The 13,233-nt window shown below is 37.4% G+C and overlaps 1 protein-coding gene across 2 annotated transcripts in view; it reads left to right on the top strand.

Moving 5' to 3' along the window:
- Corin (corin, serine peptidase) overlaps positions 1–13,233 on the top strand; it is a 266,984-nt gene that overhangs the window by 222,561 nt on the left and 31,190 nt on the right. For both annotated transcript variants that reach the window (XM_063240622.1, XM_013154236.2), the window contains 2 exons: positions 2,047–2,157; positions 3,256–3,385. In XM_063240622.1, coding sequence (XP_063096692.1) covers positions 2,047–2,157; positions 3,256–3,385 — 241 coding nt within the window. The remainder of the gene's footprint in view (positions 1–2,046; positions 2,158–3,255; positions 3,386–13,233) is intronic.

The following is a 13,233-nucleotide window of genomic DNA, read 5'->3' as shown; positions in this document are numbered from 1 at the left end:
TGATTACATGAATTTGTCAACACATTTTAAAAATCATAAATACCAATTACCTCACTTTGAATATAAGGTATAAGTTTGTATCCAAAGCTTCTGATTTCTTCAGACCTTTAAACTAAACCTCTGTAGGTAAAATATATGTCAAGAAGACAATCAAATTCTAGCACTGTTAATAACATTGAAAATTGAAGCATCCCAAAATATCTACAATTGGGAAATATAAAATGCAACCAAAAATAATATGCAAACACTAAAGTCAAACTAGAAAGGAATAATTCTCTTGAGTTCATTATATATCTTTAGGTGATGTGTTAGCTTCTCAATATTGTAAAAAAAAATACCCAAAATAATTGACTTAAAAAGAGGAAACAATTGTTTTGACTTACAGTTTTGAAGATTTGAATAAAAAAAAAAGATTTGAATCCACGATCATGGAGATCCTTTGCTTTGGGCCTGTATTGAGGCAGCACATCATGGTTGGGAACACAGCAGAAATAGCCAGTTGCTTCATGACTGGATTCAGAAAGAGAGGAGGAGGAAAGGTCATGTCCCAAAATCTCCCTCAAGGGTGTCCCCCCTGTGAACAGAATGTCTTTCTCTAGGTGCTAACTTTAAATGACTTCACCATCTCCAGTGCATCCATGGGTTAGGGACCTTGACCTTGACCTTGATCTTGACCTTTACCTTTAATTAATGAGCCTTTGTAAGACACTCTCTCTGTCAGAAGTTCATAAACAGTTTACAATCATAATCTCTGGGTGCTAGAATTAATACATGTTTTTCCTTTTAAAAATTGTTTTGCATCTAAGTGAATAATCATCTTTGGAAACAGCCAAAAATTTATTTCTCTTAAGATTTATTTACTTATACAGAAAGCCAAACTCTGCCAATAAGATATTCATCATTTTTATCATGTGTATCCCATATGTTTTATACCATCAGATAACAAGTCAAGAAAGTATAGGGTGAATTCTAGGGGCTGTATATGAGAATATAATATTTCATAATTCCTTTATTTTTGCTTGACCCCAGGCTGGCTGATCAAAAGCCACAAGCACTTAGGTTGCCAGCTCCCTTAATTGCATCCAATCAGAAGGAGCAATACATTTGCTCTTACAACTGGAACATCACTCAAAGATTTTTGAGCAGAGCCACAGTTGGCAGCCTGGAACCTTTATATAGATTAGAAAGATACCATCCAGAACAGCTGAATTCCACAAAGGAACACCATGTGGGGAGAGCTAATTAGAAAAAAAGGCTGTTTCCTCCAGGCTGTGTCTGTCCCGGGCCAGGGCTCATGGCTTGGTCAGCAGGATCTGGAAGGAGTCGTCTTGCAGAGCACAGTCCACAAAACCACACACCCAGGCTCTGCTCCTGGTGTTTACTTTTGGGCTAATCATTGTACTCACAGAAGAATAATTGTAACTGGGAAATTGTCATGCCCAACTTAAACTAATCAGTTTTCTTCTGGAGTGGGGGATGGCAGGTGTGGTGCACAAAATCATGTTTCATTTAAAAAAAGGAAATAGATGCTACGTAGGCATAGAGATTTACAGTGTTTTAAAAATCCAAGAGAGAATTGTGTCTGTCTCAGAGAGTAATTTAATAGCACAGAATTAAACATCTATCTGTCTGTCTGTCTATCTGTCTATCTATCTATATATCCATTTGTTTGAACACAGCTTGTTTTTTTCTTATGGCTGCTTGAGTCACTTTGTTCCTCCTGCTTTGCTTGTGCAGATTTTAACCCTGTTCCTTAACCCTCGGTGTGTTTGTCACTCTGGGTACCCTTTCCTTTTTCAGCCCAATTGTTAAAACTAGAGAATCTAAGCACTTGGAGACAGTCATTTTGTTTAAATATTTGGATGAGTTGACATCTATGACATGAGATTGTACACGTTCTGTTCCTCTGCACTGACACCTGCCTACAAGGCTCAGTGGCCACATAATTTCTTCCTGTCATGCACCTGCTGGCAACTGGGAGCGTGCATGCTAGCGACAGTCACAGATATTTCCCATATTTTCAGTCTTCTTCCTTCTTGCTTGCAGCATTTTGCCAAGATGATGAAGTGGAATGTGCCAACCACAAGTGTGTGTCGCGTGAGCTGTGGTGTGACGGGGAAGCCGACTGCTCAGACAGCTCGGATGAATGGAACTGCGGTAAGCTGCTAGCGGCTGCCAGCTGCCCACACACTCCAGTGCCCGTCAGACATTTAAGCTAAATAAATCCTGAATTACTTCACAGATTTGACTAGCCAAGTCCATCTATTTTGCTTTACTGCTATAAAGCTGACAGTGGTAATTCACGGATGTTATTTGTAAGTCACAGAAAGTCTCTCCCCCATGTTACTTCTGTATTTGAAACATTTGCATTATATGTCTAAAATTTGGGGTTCAGATTTGTGCAATTGTATAATTTCTTAAATAGGTTTTCATTGTTTTTAATCACTTGGTTTCAATAATGATTAATGTTCTGTAATTCTTGGATCATGGATGCTTCTTGGAACCGGATATTAAGTGGCTCCTTTATATACTCTGCTTTTGCTCTGCATGAAAAAGAAACTTCAAACTATCTAGTTCCTTACTGGGGCAGGATTCAAAGGTGTCTGCCACAGTGTTGCCAACAGGCAGTTTGTAATCTTGAGTTATTTGATTAATTCTTCACCCCACTTTTACCAATCTTCTCCTTCACTGAATTCTTTTTTCAGTCCTTTGCAATTATTTGGACAAATTGTAATTTTTGTGTGCTGTGTTCAACTGCACGCTGTTTAGTAAGTGATCTGTGGCGAATGAGGTACAGAGGCTGCTTTTGGTAAAGTAGGAATTAGTGGATACACCACATTAATCCTAATTAGCATCACTTCACACATTTGCAATCTCATATGCTTTCTCCAAAGGAAAGGCTGTGAGGAGTTACACACCTAGCTCCTTATAATCAATTATGCAAATCGCTGGGTAAAGTCAAGACAGTAGGCCTTGCCTTTGACAGTATTCTGGTTTAAGGCAAATCAAGAGCTGTCTATTTCATTAGTACGTACAGTTCAGAGAACTGACAAAGAACATCTCTAATTCATTTTTTCTTAGTCTACCATTACACTGAGAGCAGTGGTCTGCCTATGGTGGGGACTCACCAAAAGGTTCTTCACCCAAGTAAATAAGAATTAATATATGCAATTGAAGCCAAAGATTATAAAGTTATTACTCAATTTCATGAGAAAAAAATGTGATAATTAGGGGTTCCTACTTTTTTACCTGCAGTGACCCTCTCTAAAACTATGAACTCCTCTGCACTCCTGTATGTTCACCGATCTGCGACAGAACACCACGTGTGTGCGGATGGCTGGCAGGAGACCCTGAGTCAGCTCGCCTGCAGGCAGATGGGTTTAGGGTAAGGTCAGTAGTTTGTAGCACTGATGACTTTCTCAGCGGGCCTCGCGAATCTTGGCAACGCTGCCTTCCTTATGAATGCTTGGTGAGTGAGTGCGCTCAAAGAGGACTTCACAGCCTGGGAAAGGAATCGGGTAAGAGGACTTCATTTAATTGCAGGCACCTGCTGGGAAGAACATGGGCTGAAAATCCACTTTGATGAAGCCTCTAAAAGTAAATGAAGTAATTGTATTTTAAGCACTGCTGAAATGAAATACTCTCATTAATTATAAAAGCATTAAGATGGTTTCCTCCATGGAAACTGGATGGAAAACTTTCCATTCTGCAATTTCTCCCCAAGAGGTCATTGAAAATGCCTTTTTAAGCAACACACACTCTTTAATAATTCAAGAAAGAGAAGTCGAGTTTGCTGGTTTTTCTATTTACCATAAGTAATACAGGAAATGTAAATCAAGAAATAATTCACCATTTTTTCCCTTTTAACAGCATGAAAAGATGAAATTTGCATTTGTTACAGATTCATAAAAGCGGATATGTTGAGGTGTAGAGACTTTCTCTTTTGTGAGGTTTGCCTTTCTTAGTTCCATGGTGGATGGAAACCAACAATCTGCAAGGATCTTAGAATAGATATACGAATGTGTATGTATATATGTATATAACATATTTAATATATTAATATATATCTGTCTTACAAGTGATGTATATGAAATCTTGAATAAATATAGAAACAAGAAAAATAAAAGTAGTTAGAATTTAAAAAAACTGATCAAATGGCATTTTCTAATATCCACTGAGCAAACATGGAACAGTTTTCCAATAATGAGTCATTTGATCTTGGGATGGCATCACCTCATATGTATGTTATCCTAGTTTGAAGAATTGTGTAACTTCCAACATCTTGAGCCCATTTTTTCCATTGAAAGGCCCATGTCTTTGGAAAATTGTGTAATTAATGCTGATATATAATAAAGAACTTTAAACTGCCAGTGTGGAAAAATTATATTTGTCAAGATCTATTTAATTATACTCCATTTGCACAACTTTCTGACTGTCTAAATGATAAATGAATGTGCTTATTTTGATTCTCTCTCTCTCTCTCTTTCTCTCTCTCTCTCTCTCTCTCTCTCTCTCTCTCTCTCATCTCTCTTTTTGGTACTGGGGATCAAACTCACAACCCCACTCTTGCCAGGCAGGCTGTGCCCCTGAGCTAAATCCCCGGCTTGATCTTTCCTCTCATCAGGAACCAAAGTTATCTATTCATGTGAAAACTTAATTATACAATAACAAAATATAAAGTTAGGAAAACTTCCACATTTTTTGACATCTGAAAATAGTTCAGGCTTATAGCAGAGCATATGGAATTCCTATTAAAATTATGTAAGAAAAACCATTTTGTCTTGAAGTATAAATTCATTCCTTCATTCATTAATCATACATAAAAACGGCATCATAATGTAGTGTTCAGAATCAACTAACTCCAAGTGGGCCACTCATATACTCAAGTGGGGAAATTTTGGAGGTAGTTCATCGATAACTCAGGTCTACATCAAGTGACGTATTTTACGGTTATTCCACGGAAGCATGGAAAGGCAGTTAATTAAAAAGATCTGCATTTAGGATATTCAGAGCCAGTTCTGCCTCCATGTCTTACAACATGAATGTAATTCTCTGTGAAGTGCTTGTCTGGATGAAAACAGTTAGTGTTCTTTGTTGAATCTGAACACTTTGTACTCTCAGATGAAGAGTACGCTTCAGGCTAGAAATACAATGGTTACTTGATTAGACAAAGGTATAAATAAATCCCGCAAATTCTCTTGTCAGCATGTTGACTTTGCTACCTGCATGTCCAGTGTCAAAGACCTGTGGCCATTTATTTAATTGACAGTCCAGACCAGAATTCAGACTGCCCTCTAACACTTTCCAAACGCTCGGTTGAGACATCTGGTGTTTCAGAACTTAGTCAAAGGGGATGTTATTCTCCACGTCTCTTGGTCCCATTAGCTCTATCTCTACACAGAATGAGATCATCTGGAAACAGTATGTTTGGGCTCTCCTATTTTGGCAAACTTTCTTTTATTGTTAGTTATAATTTAATTTTTATACCCCCATCTTTTAGAGTTTGTCAATGCAAATACCTTGCTTTGGAAAAATATTTCTATGTCTTAGACAAAGTGATAGTCAAAACAGAATCGGTTATGTTACCTAATGGTTACTAATGTTCCCTGATACAAGGACTTACATTGTAATTTCCTTCTAGTTTTTTCCTAGGAAGAAGTTTCTCACTTCACATTTCTTTAGTCACATAAGAACTTTTTGCTCTAGGACACTTTCCTTGATGATATACTTTTGTTAAACTCACAGCTGGACACTGCCCTCTGTAACAGTAAATCTATGCTAGGTCCTTTACATATAAGCCACAGAGAAACAGCTCAAAACCCCGTCATGATTTTTTAAAAAATTGAGATATACTTCATGTACTGTAAGATTCACTCTTTAAAAGCATATAACTCAGGGCTTTTTCTGTATTCACAAAGTTATGCAATCGTCAGCAGTGTTTAATTTTAAAATATTTTTATTACTCCGCCCCAAAACACCATGATCATTAACTTAATTACTTTCTCCATCTTCTAACAAACACGAATCTACTCTCTGTCTCTGTGGAATTTCCTGTTGCGCACATTTCATAAAATCATACCACTTGTGACTGTTGTGTCTGCCTTCTTTCATTTAGCATGTTTTCAGAATTCATCATCTTGTAGCACATATTAGTACTTCATCCTTGTTTATGGTTGGGTAGTTTTTCATATGTTGATAATCTGTTCATCAATTGATGAGCAAGTGTTTCCCCCATTTTTGGCTATTATTTATAATGCTGATATAAATAGTCATGTACATGGTTTTGTATGAACTTGTGTTTTCAATTTTTTTGATAGCATACAAGTAAGACTAGAACTTCTTGGGCAGGGTAACTCGATGTTTAATTTTTAAAGACCTTTCCAAAAGGGCTGTACCATTTTATACTACTCACAATGCACGAGAGCTAGCATTTCTCTAAATCCTTGTCAACATTTATTATTGCCTATTTTTTTATTATGGTCTTCTTAGTGGATATGAAGTGCTGTTTTCATTGTGAGAGAACTAGCATTTCTCTGTATCCTTACCAACACTCACTGTTAACCATTTTTTATTATAACCAACTTAGTGGATGTGAAGTGCTATTTTCATTGTAATATTGACTTGTGTTTCTGTAATAGTTAATTACGTTTAGCATCATTTCATGTATGTATTCACTACTAGTATGTCATTGGGGGAGAAATGTGTTTTCAAGTTTTTTTTTATTTATCATCTTTACCTAGCATGTATTTCTATTAAATAATATATGGGCAGTTACAAAACCCTACTATTTTCTTTCTAAATACTTATTTTGCTCCTTTTCTCCCATTTATTTATTATATGCATGAATAGTACTCACCTTTCCTGATCCTGGAACAAAATACCCCAACACACATGATTTTTAAAAAGAGATATTTAATTTGGCTTGTAATTTTAGAGGTTCCAGTTCATGATCAGTTGATTCCAAGGCAGGAATATTGTGGTAGAAGGTTGATGTGCAGCCAAGATGATCACTTCATGGCAGCTGGGAAGCAGAGCATGGGGAAAAGCCATTGGTGAGAAACATGCCCTCCAAATGCACCTGCCTAGTGACACTCTTCCTCCAACTCAGCCCCACCTCTTAGTGGCACATTCAACTGTGAACGTCAGTGGATTAGCCACCGATAAGTGTGGGCATACCATGACCCAATTACCTCTCCTGGCATCTACTAATCCAGTCAAATTGGTAATAAGATTAACTGGTTGACATTTTTATTTAGTGCCCATCTACTAGGTACTGTTCTAGTGCCTGGGAGACAACAGGGAACAAAACGGCAATAAATTTTGCCTTAAATAGCTTATATTTTCCTGGATGCATTAAGAAAGGATAGTAAGCAAGTAAATAATATAGAAGTTTAGAAAGTAGACAGGGGTGTGAAAAAGTAAAGGACAGTGAGGGGATCCAGAGTTCAAAGTCAAGATAGATTTTACTTTAAAATCACTGAAAAGGTGACAGTGTGGCCAGAATGCAAAGTAGGTCGGAGATTTTCCAAGTAATTACAGAAAAACATTCAACTGAGAGGCAGCAGTTGTGTGACAAGTATTGAGGCAGAAATATGCTGGAAACGAGGACCAATGGGACTAGAGTAGAACGAGTGGGCAGGGTGTTGGGGCTGATCTCGGAGAGAAGGGGATGGCCGTTTTGGATGACATGAGGCCTTGTGAGCCGTTTTAAGAAGTTTGCCTTTCACTCTGAGTGAAGTAGGGACATGCTGAGAAGTTTTGAGCAAATGAGTGCCATTACGGGATTGAAAGGGGTCAGTCAGGGTGTTGCATTAAGAAGACAATTTAGGAAACCATTGAATTATTCCACACGAGAGATTTTGATGGCTCAAATCACTCTGCTAGCAGGGAACATGGTGATACATTGTCTGATTCTGAGTATATTTTAAAACTAGAGCCTGGAGGAATTTCTGATAATTTGGGGGTTGAGTAGGGGCTAAGACAAGAAAAGAACCAAGGGCCAGGGATATAACTTAGTGGTGTAAGTGCCTGCTCTAGCAAGCGTGAGGTTGTGAGTTCAATCCCTGATAAAAACAAACAAACAAAACAAGAATGACTTTAAAGGTTTCTGGCCTGAGCAATGAAGAAATATGAGATTCCTACCAGTTGAGATGGAGAAAGCTACAGATAAAACAAGTCTGGGGAGAAAGATCAGTTCTCTTTGGACATGTTAAAGCTGAAAGATCTTTTACACCCAAGAAGAGACACTTATGACTCAAGTCTGGGATATGAGAGAGGTCACATTCCCCCTACCCCCTCTCTCGGAGTCACCTGTATTCAGGATACCGATGATGCATGTGCTTGTGTGCTGGTGATGTGGCCGGTGAAGTGAGTGTAGATAAAGAAGAAAAGAAAACAGAGCCTGAGCTCTAACACATTAACAGAATGGGAAGAAAGAAGTAGCCACCCAAAGATGATGAGAAAGAACAACAGGTTGAAGTGTATTTGATAAGCGGCAGTGGTCAGTTGTATGAAGTTCTGCTAAGAGGTCAAATAAAATGTGAGTCAAAAACTATTAGATTCAGCAATTTGCAGGATGTAGATATAAGCAGATTTGCTGGTATGAAAGGGTAGAAGCCTAGGAGATGATGGGAAGTGAGAAAGAAGGTATATATTCTCAAGGGTTTTTCTTCAAAAGGAGTAAAGAAATGTGTACATGGACTGAGGGTGGCTGTGAAGGAACGGGGGGAGAGGTGTTCGATGCTTCCCTTTCTGTGGAAGTGCTCACTATTCCATGGGTTAGTTCTACCTGTTACCCTGTTTAGTAAATTATTGCTGTTGACATTTGGACTGTTCAACTGGGGGGTCCATCATAAGCTGCTTCATCTTGTTTCAACTTCATATTCTTGCATATCCTCCTTCTGTTCTTTGTGGGTTTGCATTTTATCTGTGGTCCTGCAGTACATTTTGCCTCTTTATTCTGCCTCTGTGTTCATGTGGTCACCATATCATTTCTTTTCTTTCTTTTTTTTTTTTTTTGGTGGTACCGGGGATTGAACTCACGACCTCGCGCTTGCCAGGCAGGCACTTATGCCGCTGAGCTAAATCCCGGCCCACCGTATCATTTCTCTATCGCCTACCCAAATCTTTCCGGACCTCACTCATGCCTCAGAGCCTCTATGAAGCCTTGCTCATCTTCCCAATCTGTTGGATCGATCTGCTGGAAGTTGCTTTCACCAATTTCCTGTTGTACTTAAAAATTGGTACTATATAAATTTTTTTCTTAATCCTGCAGTTCTTTATGCTATTTCTCTTTATTTTTATGCTTTGTCTTATTTTTCAGAATAAGTTATGTGAAGTAAGAATGGCTGGTGCTCTTTATTAGGTGCTAGGGTGTGGCATGTACTTGATATATTTATATATATAGTCACAATTCATTCATCTTAAAATCCCCTAAGACTTTATGAGGAAACTGAGGCATAGAAATGACAAAGAATTTCGCTAGGTCATAGAGCTGGAAAATAGAGAACCAGAAATCCAGGCAAGAGCAGGATGGGGGTGGCTTGGGGACCAGAAGTAGAACCTGAAAGCACCTAGTTAATCAATAAGGAGTAAAAATCTGCTAAGGACTTGAATGAGGTGTTCCAACAGCTTCTTAAACATATGATCCGGCCTGCGGATCAATCTTGGGGTATATACCTGGAGGGGGATTGGGGATGAAATAAAACAGGGGAGAGACAAAGAGAGATTGAAGCAAGTCGAGAGAATCCAATCAAGCCTCGTTTATTCAGGAAGTGGTTGCAGCTTTTATGGGCCAAGGGCGGGCTGGTGGGACAGGAAGAGGCTATGGGGTGGTTTCTGATAGGTTATCGTCACATCCGGGTATGTGACGTAAGCAGCAGAGGATTATGGTTAATGTAGGCAGGCGCATTATGTGCCCATAGGAGAGAGAGGCAGGGAGGCAGCAATGGGGCTGTCACGCCGCTCCCTACAAACATAAGCACCTTTTAGCATCACTTTACATTCAACATTTGTGGTCCGTTTTATTTCCCACTTATGATCTTATCACTGTAGAATTTTTAAGTATCGAGACAACAGTTTGGAGGAGGGACTTGGGGGAAATTCCCCAGGCAGAATCACAATCCAAGTGTTTTTTACCTTTTGAAAAGTTATTTCTAATAATAAGTAGACCCTTGGCATATTGTAAGTAGAAATTGCCTGAAATGAACCAGTGCAGTGTTGTTTTCTGTCATGGTGAGTGTTAGAGTTTTTCTGACAGGTGTATGCTTTGTGTGTTGGGAATTAAGTTCTTACCCATTTCCCAAAGGCTAGTGGTTAAATGGTTCCATGGTGGGAAGAAAATCATAGAGTCCAGTGTGTGGGTGTATTGTTTTCCAGGGCATTGTATTTTGGGGTAAAGAAAATAATTTTCTTGAAAAAGTGCTATGTCCTAGAGAAAGAGGAAATTTTTTTTAAGTTCTTCCATAAAACTATTGAGCATAAGACTTTAATAAACAAAAGCCTGGTGTTTTTATCAGTTGTCCTGAGAGCATTTCCATATGGACACTAATAGAAAACTCTGCCAAAAATTTGGATATTTGTTAGCAAACTGAATCTCAAACTGTGTCAGTTGAGTGAATGAATAATTTATGAAATTAAGCAGAAACTTCTCAGTGGTGCAGAGAAATTCACTATTATTAAGCAGAATGAAACTAGGCAGGCTTCTGAATTAATTATTTTTTCTCTTATACTCCATTTGATTATAAAAAATCATCCTTAAAAGTAGATTCCTTTCAGGACTTATAAAATAAAAAATAACTTTCATGAGAACAAGGTACTCTCAAGACCAGTTTTTAGCTTTCTCATCCTTACTCTAGTATAAGGACTCATTATGAGTAATAAGATTCAGGGACAAGAAAAATCAATCTTCATAAAGCCTCTAGAAATATCAGATTTCTAGGACATGGTTTTTAACTTGAGCGATCTGTCACAATTTAACCAAAGATGGCCTGAGTTATTTCCATTAAAGTCCTTATTGGTAGCAACTTCCTTTTGTGGCTTAGTTTCTAATCTCGTGTCTTCATGTTGTCTTTGAGACCAGCTATAATTTGGATTCCACCTCTATGACAGGAATGATAGTTGGCAATGATGTTATCATGATAAATCGATTGGTCTTATTACTTTATGTGTTTGGCTAAGATTTCAGTTGCATGCTGTGGCTTATTAAGATGCTATTCCCGCCATCCTCTCAGACTCAGGCTCTGGCTTGCTCAACTTGTGCACTAAATCTAGGCACACCGGCCTTCATACTGATTTTCATCAATTTAAAACCATTCCGGTCTCGAAGCATTTGCTGTCATTGCTTCCCTGGCTTGGAATGCTGATCTTTAGAACTTTTCATAATTGTTCCCTCTTGTCATCTGTGTCTCAGCTTGTACATCAGTGACTCAGAGACCTTCCCTGGCACCTCGACTGAAGTAGCTTTTACCGCCACCCAACTACTCTATCAAATTTGCTTATTTTGTCTTTCTTGAAGCTCTTATTCAATATCTGAAATGTTTTCTAATTTTTTCCTACTAAAAGCTGTGTCTGTCAGATTCAATGCCAATCTCTTGTCTCCATTTACGTACTACCTTTTAACTCACAATCATGAGTTTCAGTGTCACAAATGTCCACTGATTGGGTCACTTATTGAAACTCTGTTATGGTAATAATATTCCTTTTGAGATCCAATCAATGTTATAGCAATACCAGGTTAAAAATTCACCAGTCAGCCCATTTAATAAACTCAAGTTTAATTTTTCCCAATCTTTTACCCTTTGTACCTTGTCCAAAAACTAACATACAAATAAGAGAATATATAGAATCGTTATTCTGAGACACAATAATTTTTTGAATTAAACTCTTACACTTGTGGTAAGCCTGTTACACTGTGTTGCTTTGTTACATTCTTACCTTCCTTTGGTTACTGGCTTCCCTTCCTTTGTGGATACTTGTTCATTTTCCATTTCACCCTTGGGATATAAGTGGGAGTGACCATCTTTGTACATCTTTTTCATCTCAGTCTCAGTGACCGGTTGTGGTGTAGGTACCTAATCCAAGAGCTATCAAAGCACCTCACTTCTAGGCCACAGTGATTGGTATCACAATACTTAAAATTCTTCAACAAGGTTTATTTGCATTGGAAGGAAGACTTCTTTTTTGTCACAGAGATGAACGGTTGCGAGTTTAAAGCTATAGCTAACCAGTTTTCTCCAGCTTGGAGAAAAGTCACTTGAAGACAATCAAATCACCATTTTATCTACTTCCGTCCTTGACCCTAGAAGGAAGCCAAGATGAGAAATAGAGAGTCCTGAGGGCACTTCCTTCCCTCTCACCAGCCATTCCAAGACCAGCACATCGCTTCAGTGGCTATTAGATTTCTACTTTTTAATACTCAGAAATGATGGTACTATTATAGGTATTATCATGTTGACTTTTGTTGGTATGATAGTATTAAGCCATTTTTTTAATCCTAAAGTTTGAATCACTTATCTTGTAATGGACCCGAGTTACATGTTGCTTTAAGATTTTGAACTAAATGGAGATGGGCATATTTTTAGAGAGTATTTTCTATGCTTTTACATTCCTGAATGAAAGGAAGACAAATGAGAAGCATTTTATTTGAAACAAAATTTAAGCTGCCATTAATAAGTAGAACACTGAGCCTCTGTTACTAATCAGTAATAACAAACATATTGTTCCAAAATGTGTCTCCTGAATTATCAAAAGAAGAGATTATTTTTCAATGACAAATTAGCCAAGAGGAAAGAGAATATATTTGCTCAAAGGTATTTTGTCACTTTATATCATTTACTCACTTTTTTGTATAAGACTGAGTGTTATAATTAAATGATATTTTATATAAAAATGTCTCTAGGTTACTTACATTACTATACTTATGTATATGATATATAAACATTTTTTCTCTCAAAAGTTAGCATGTTTTATACTATAAAGTTTATTTTAAGTAGTACAGTTTTTAAGATTTTATTTTCTAATTGATATTAGAATAATAGAGTCAATAGTTTTATTTTATAAATCTATATTTATTTCAGGTTATAATTTTTATATTATAAGTGGATTAAATATTTAGCTTAATTGACTTTTTAGTGTTAAAATATATAAACACTGGAATTAGGTCTCATTTTATAGGGTAGTTTTTAGGGTAGTTTTTGTGACTTAGGTCTGTAGGTTTTTGCTTAATATAATTAT

Source organism: Cavia porcellus, unplaced genomic scaffold, assembly GCF_034190915.1.
Source record: "Cavia porcellus strain 051 isolate PalLab524CR breed Dunkin Hartley unplaced genomic scaffold, mCavPor4.1 scaffold_30, whole genome shotgun sequence".
In the NCBI taxonomy this organism is placed as follows: domain Eukaryota; kingdom Metazoa; phylum Chordata; class Mammalia; order Rodentia; family Caviidae; genus Cavia; species Cavia porcellus.
Note: the sequence above shows the minus strand (reverse complement) of the source record. Positions and strands in the feature narration are given on the sequence as shown.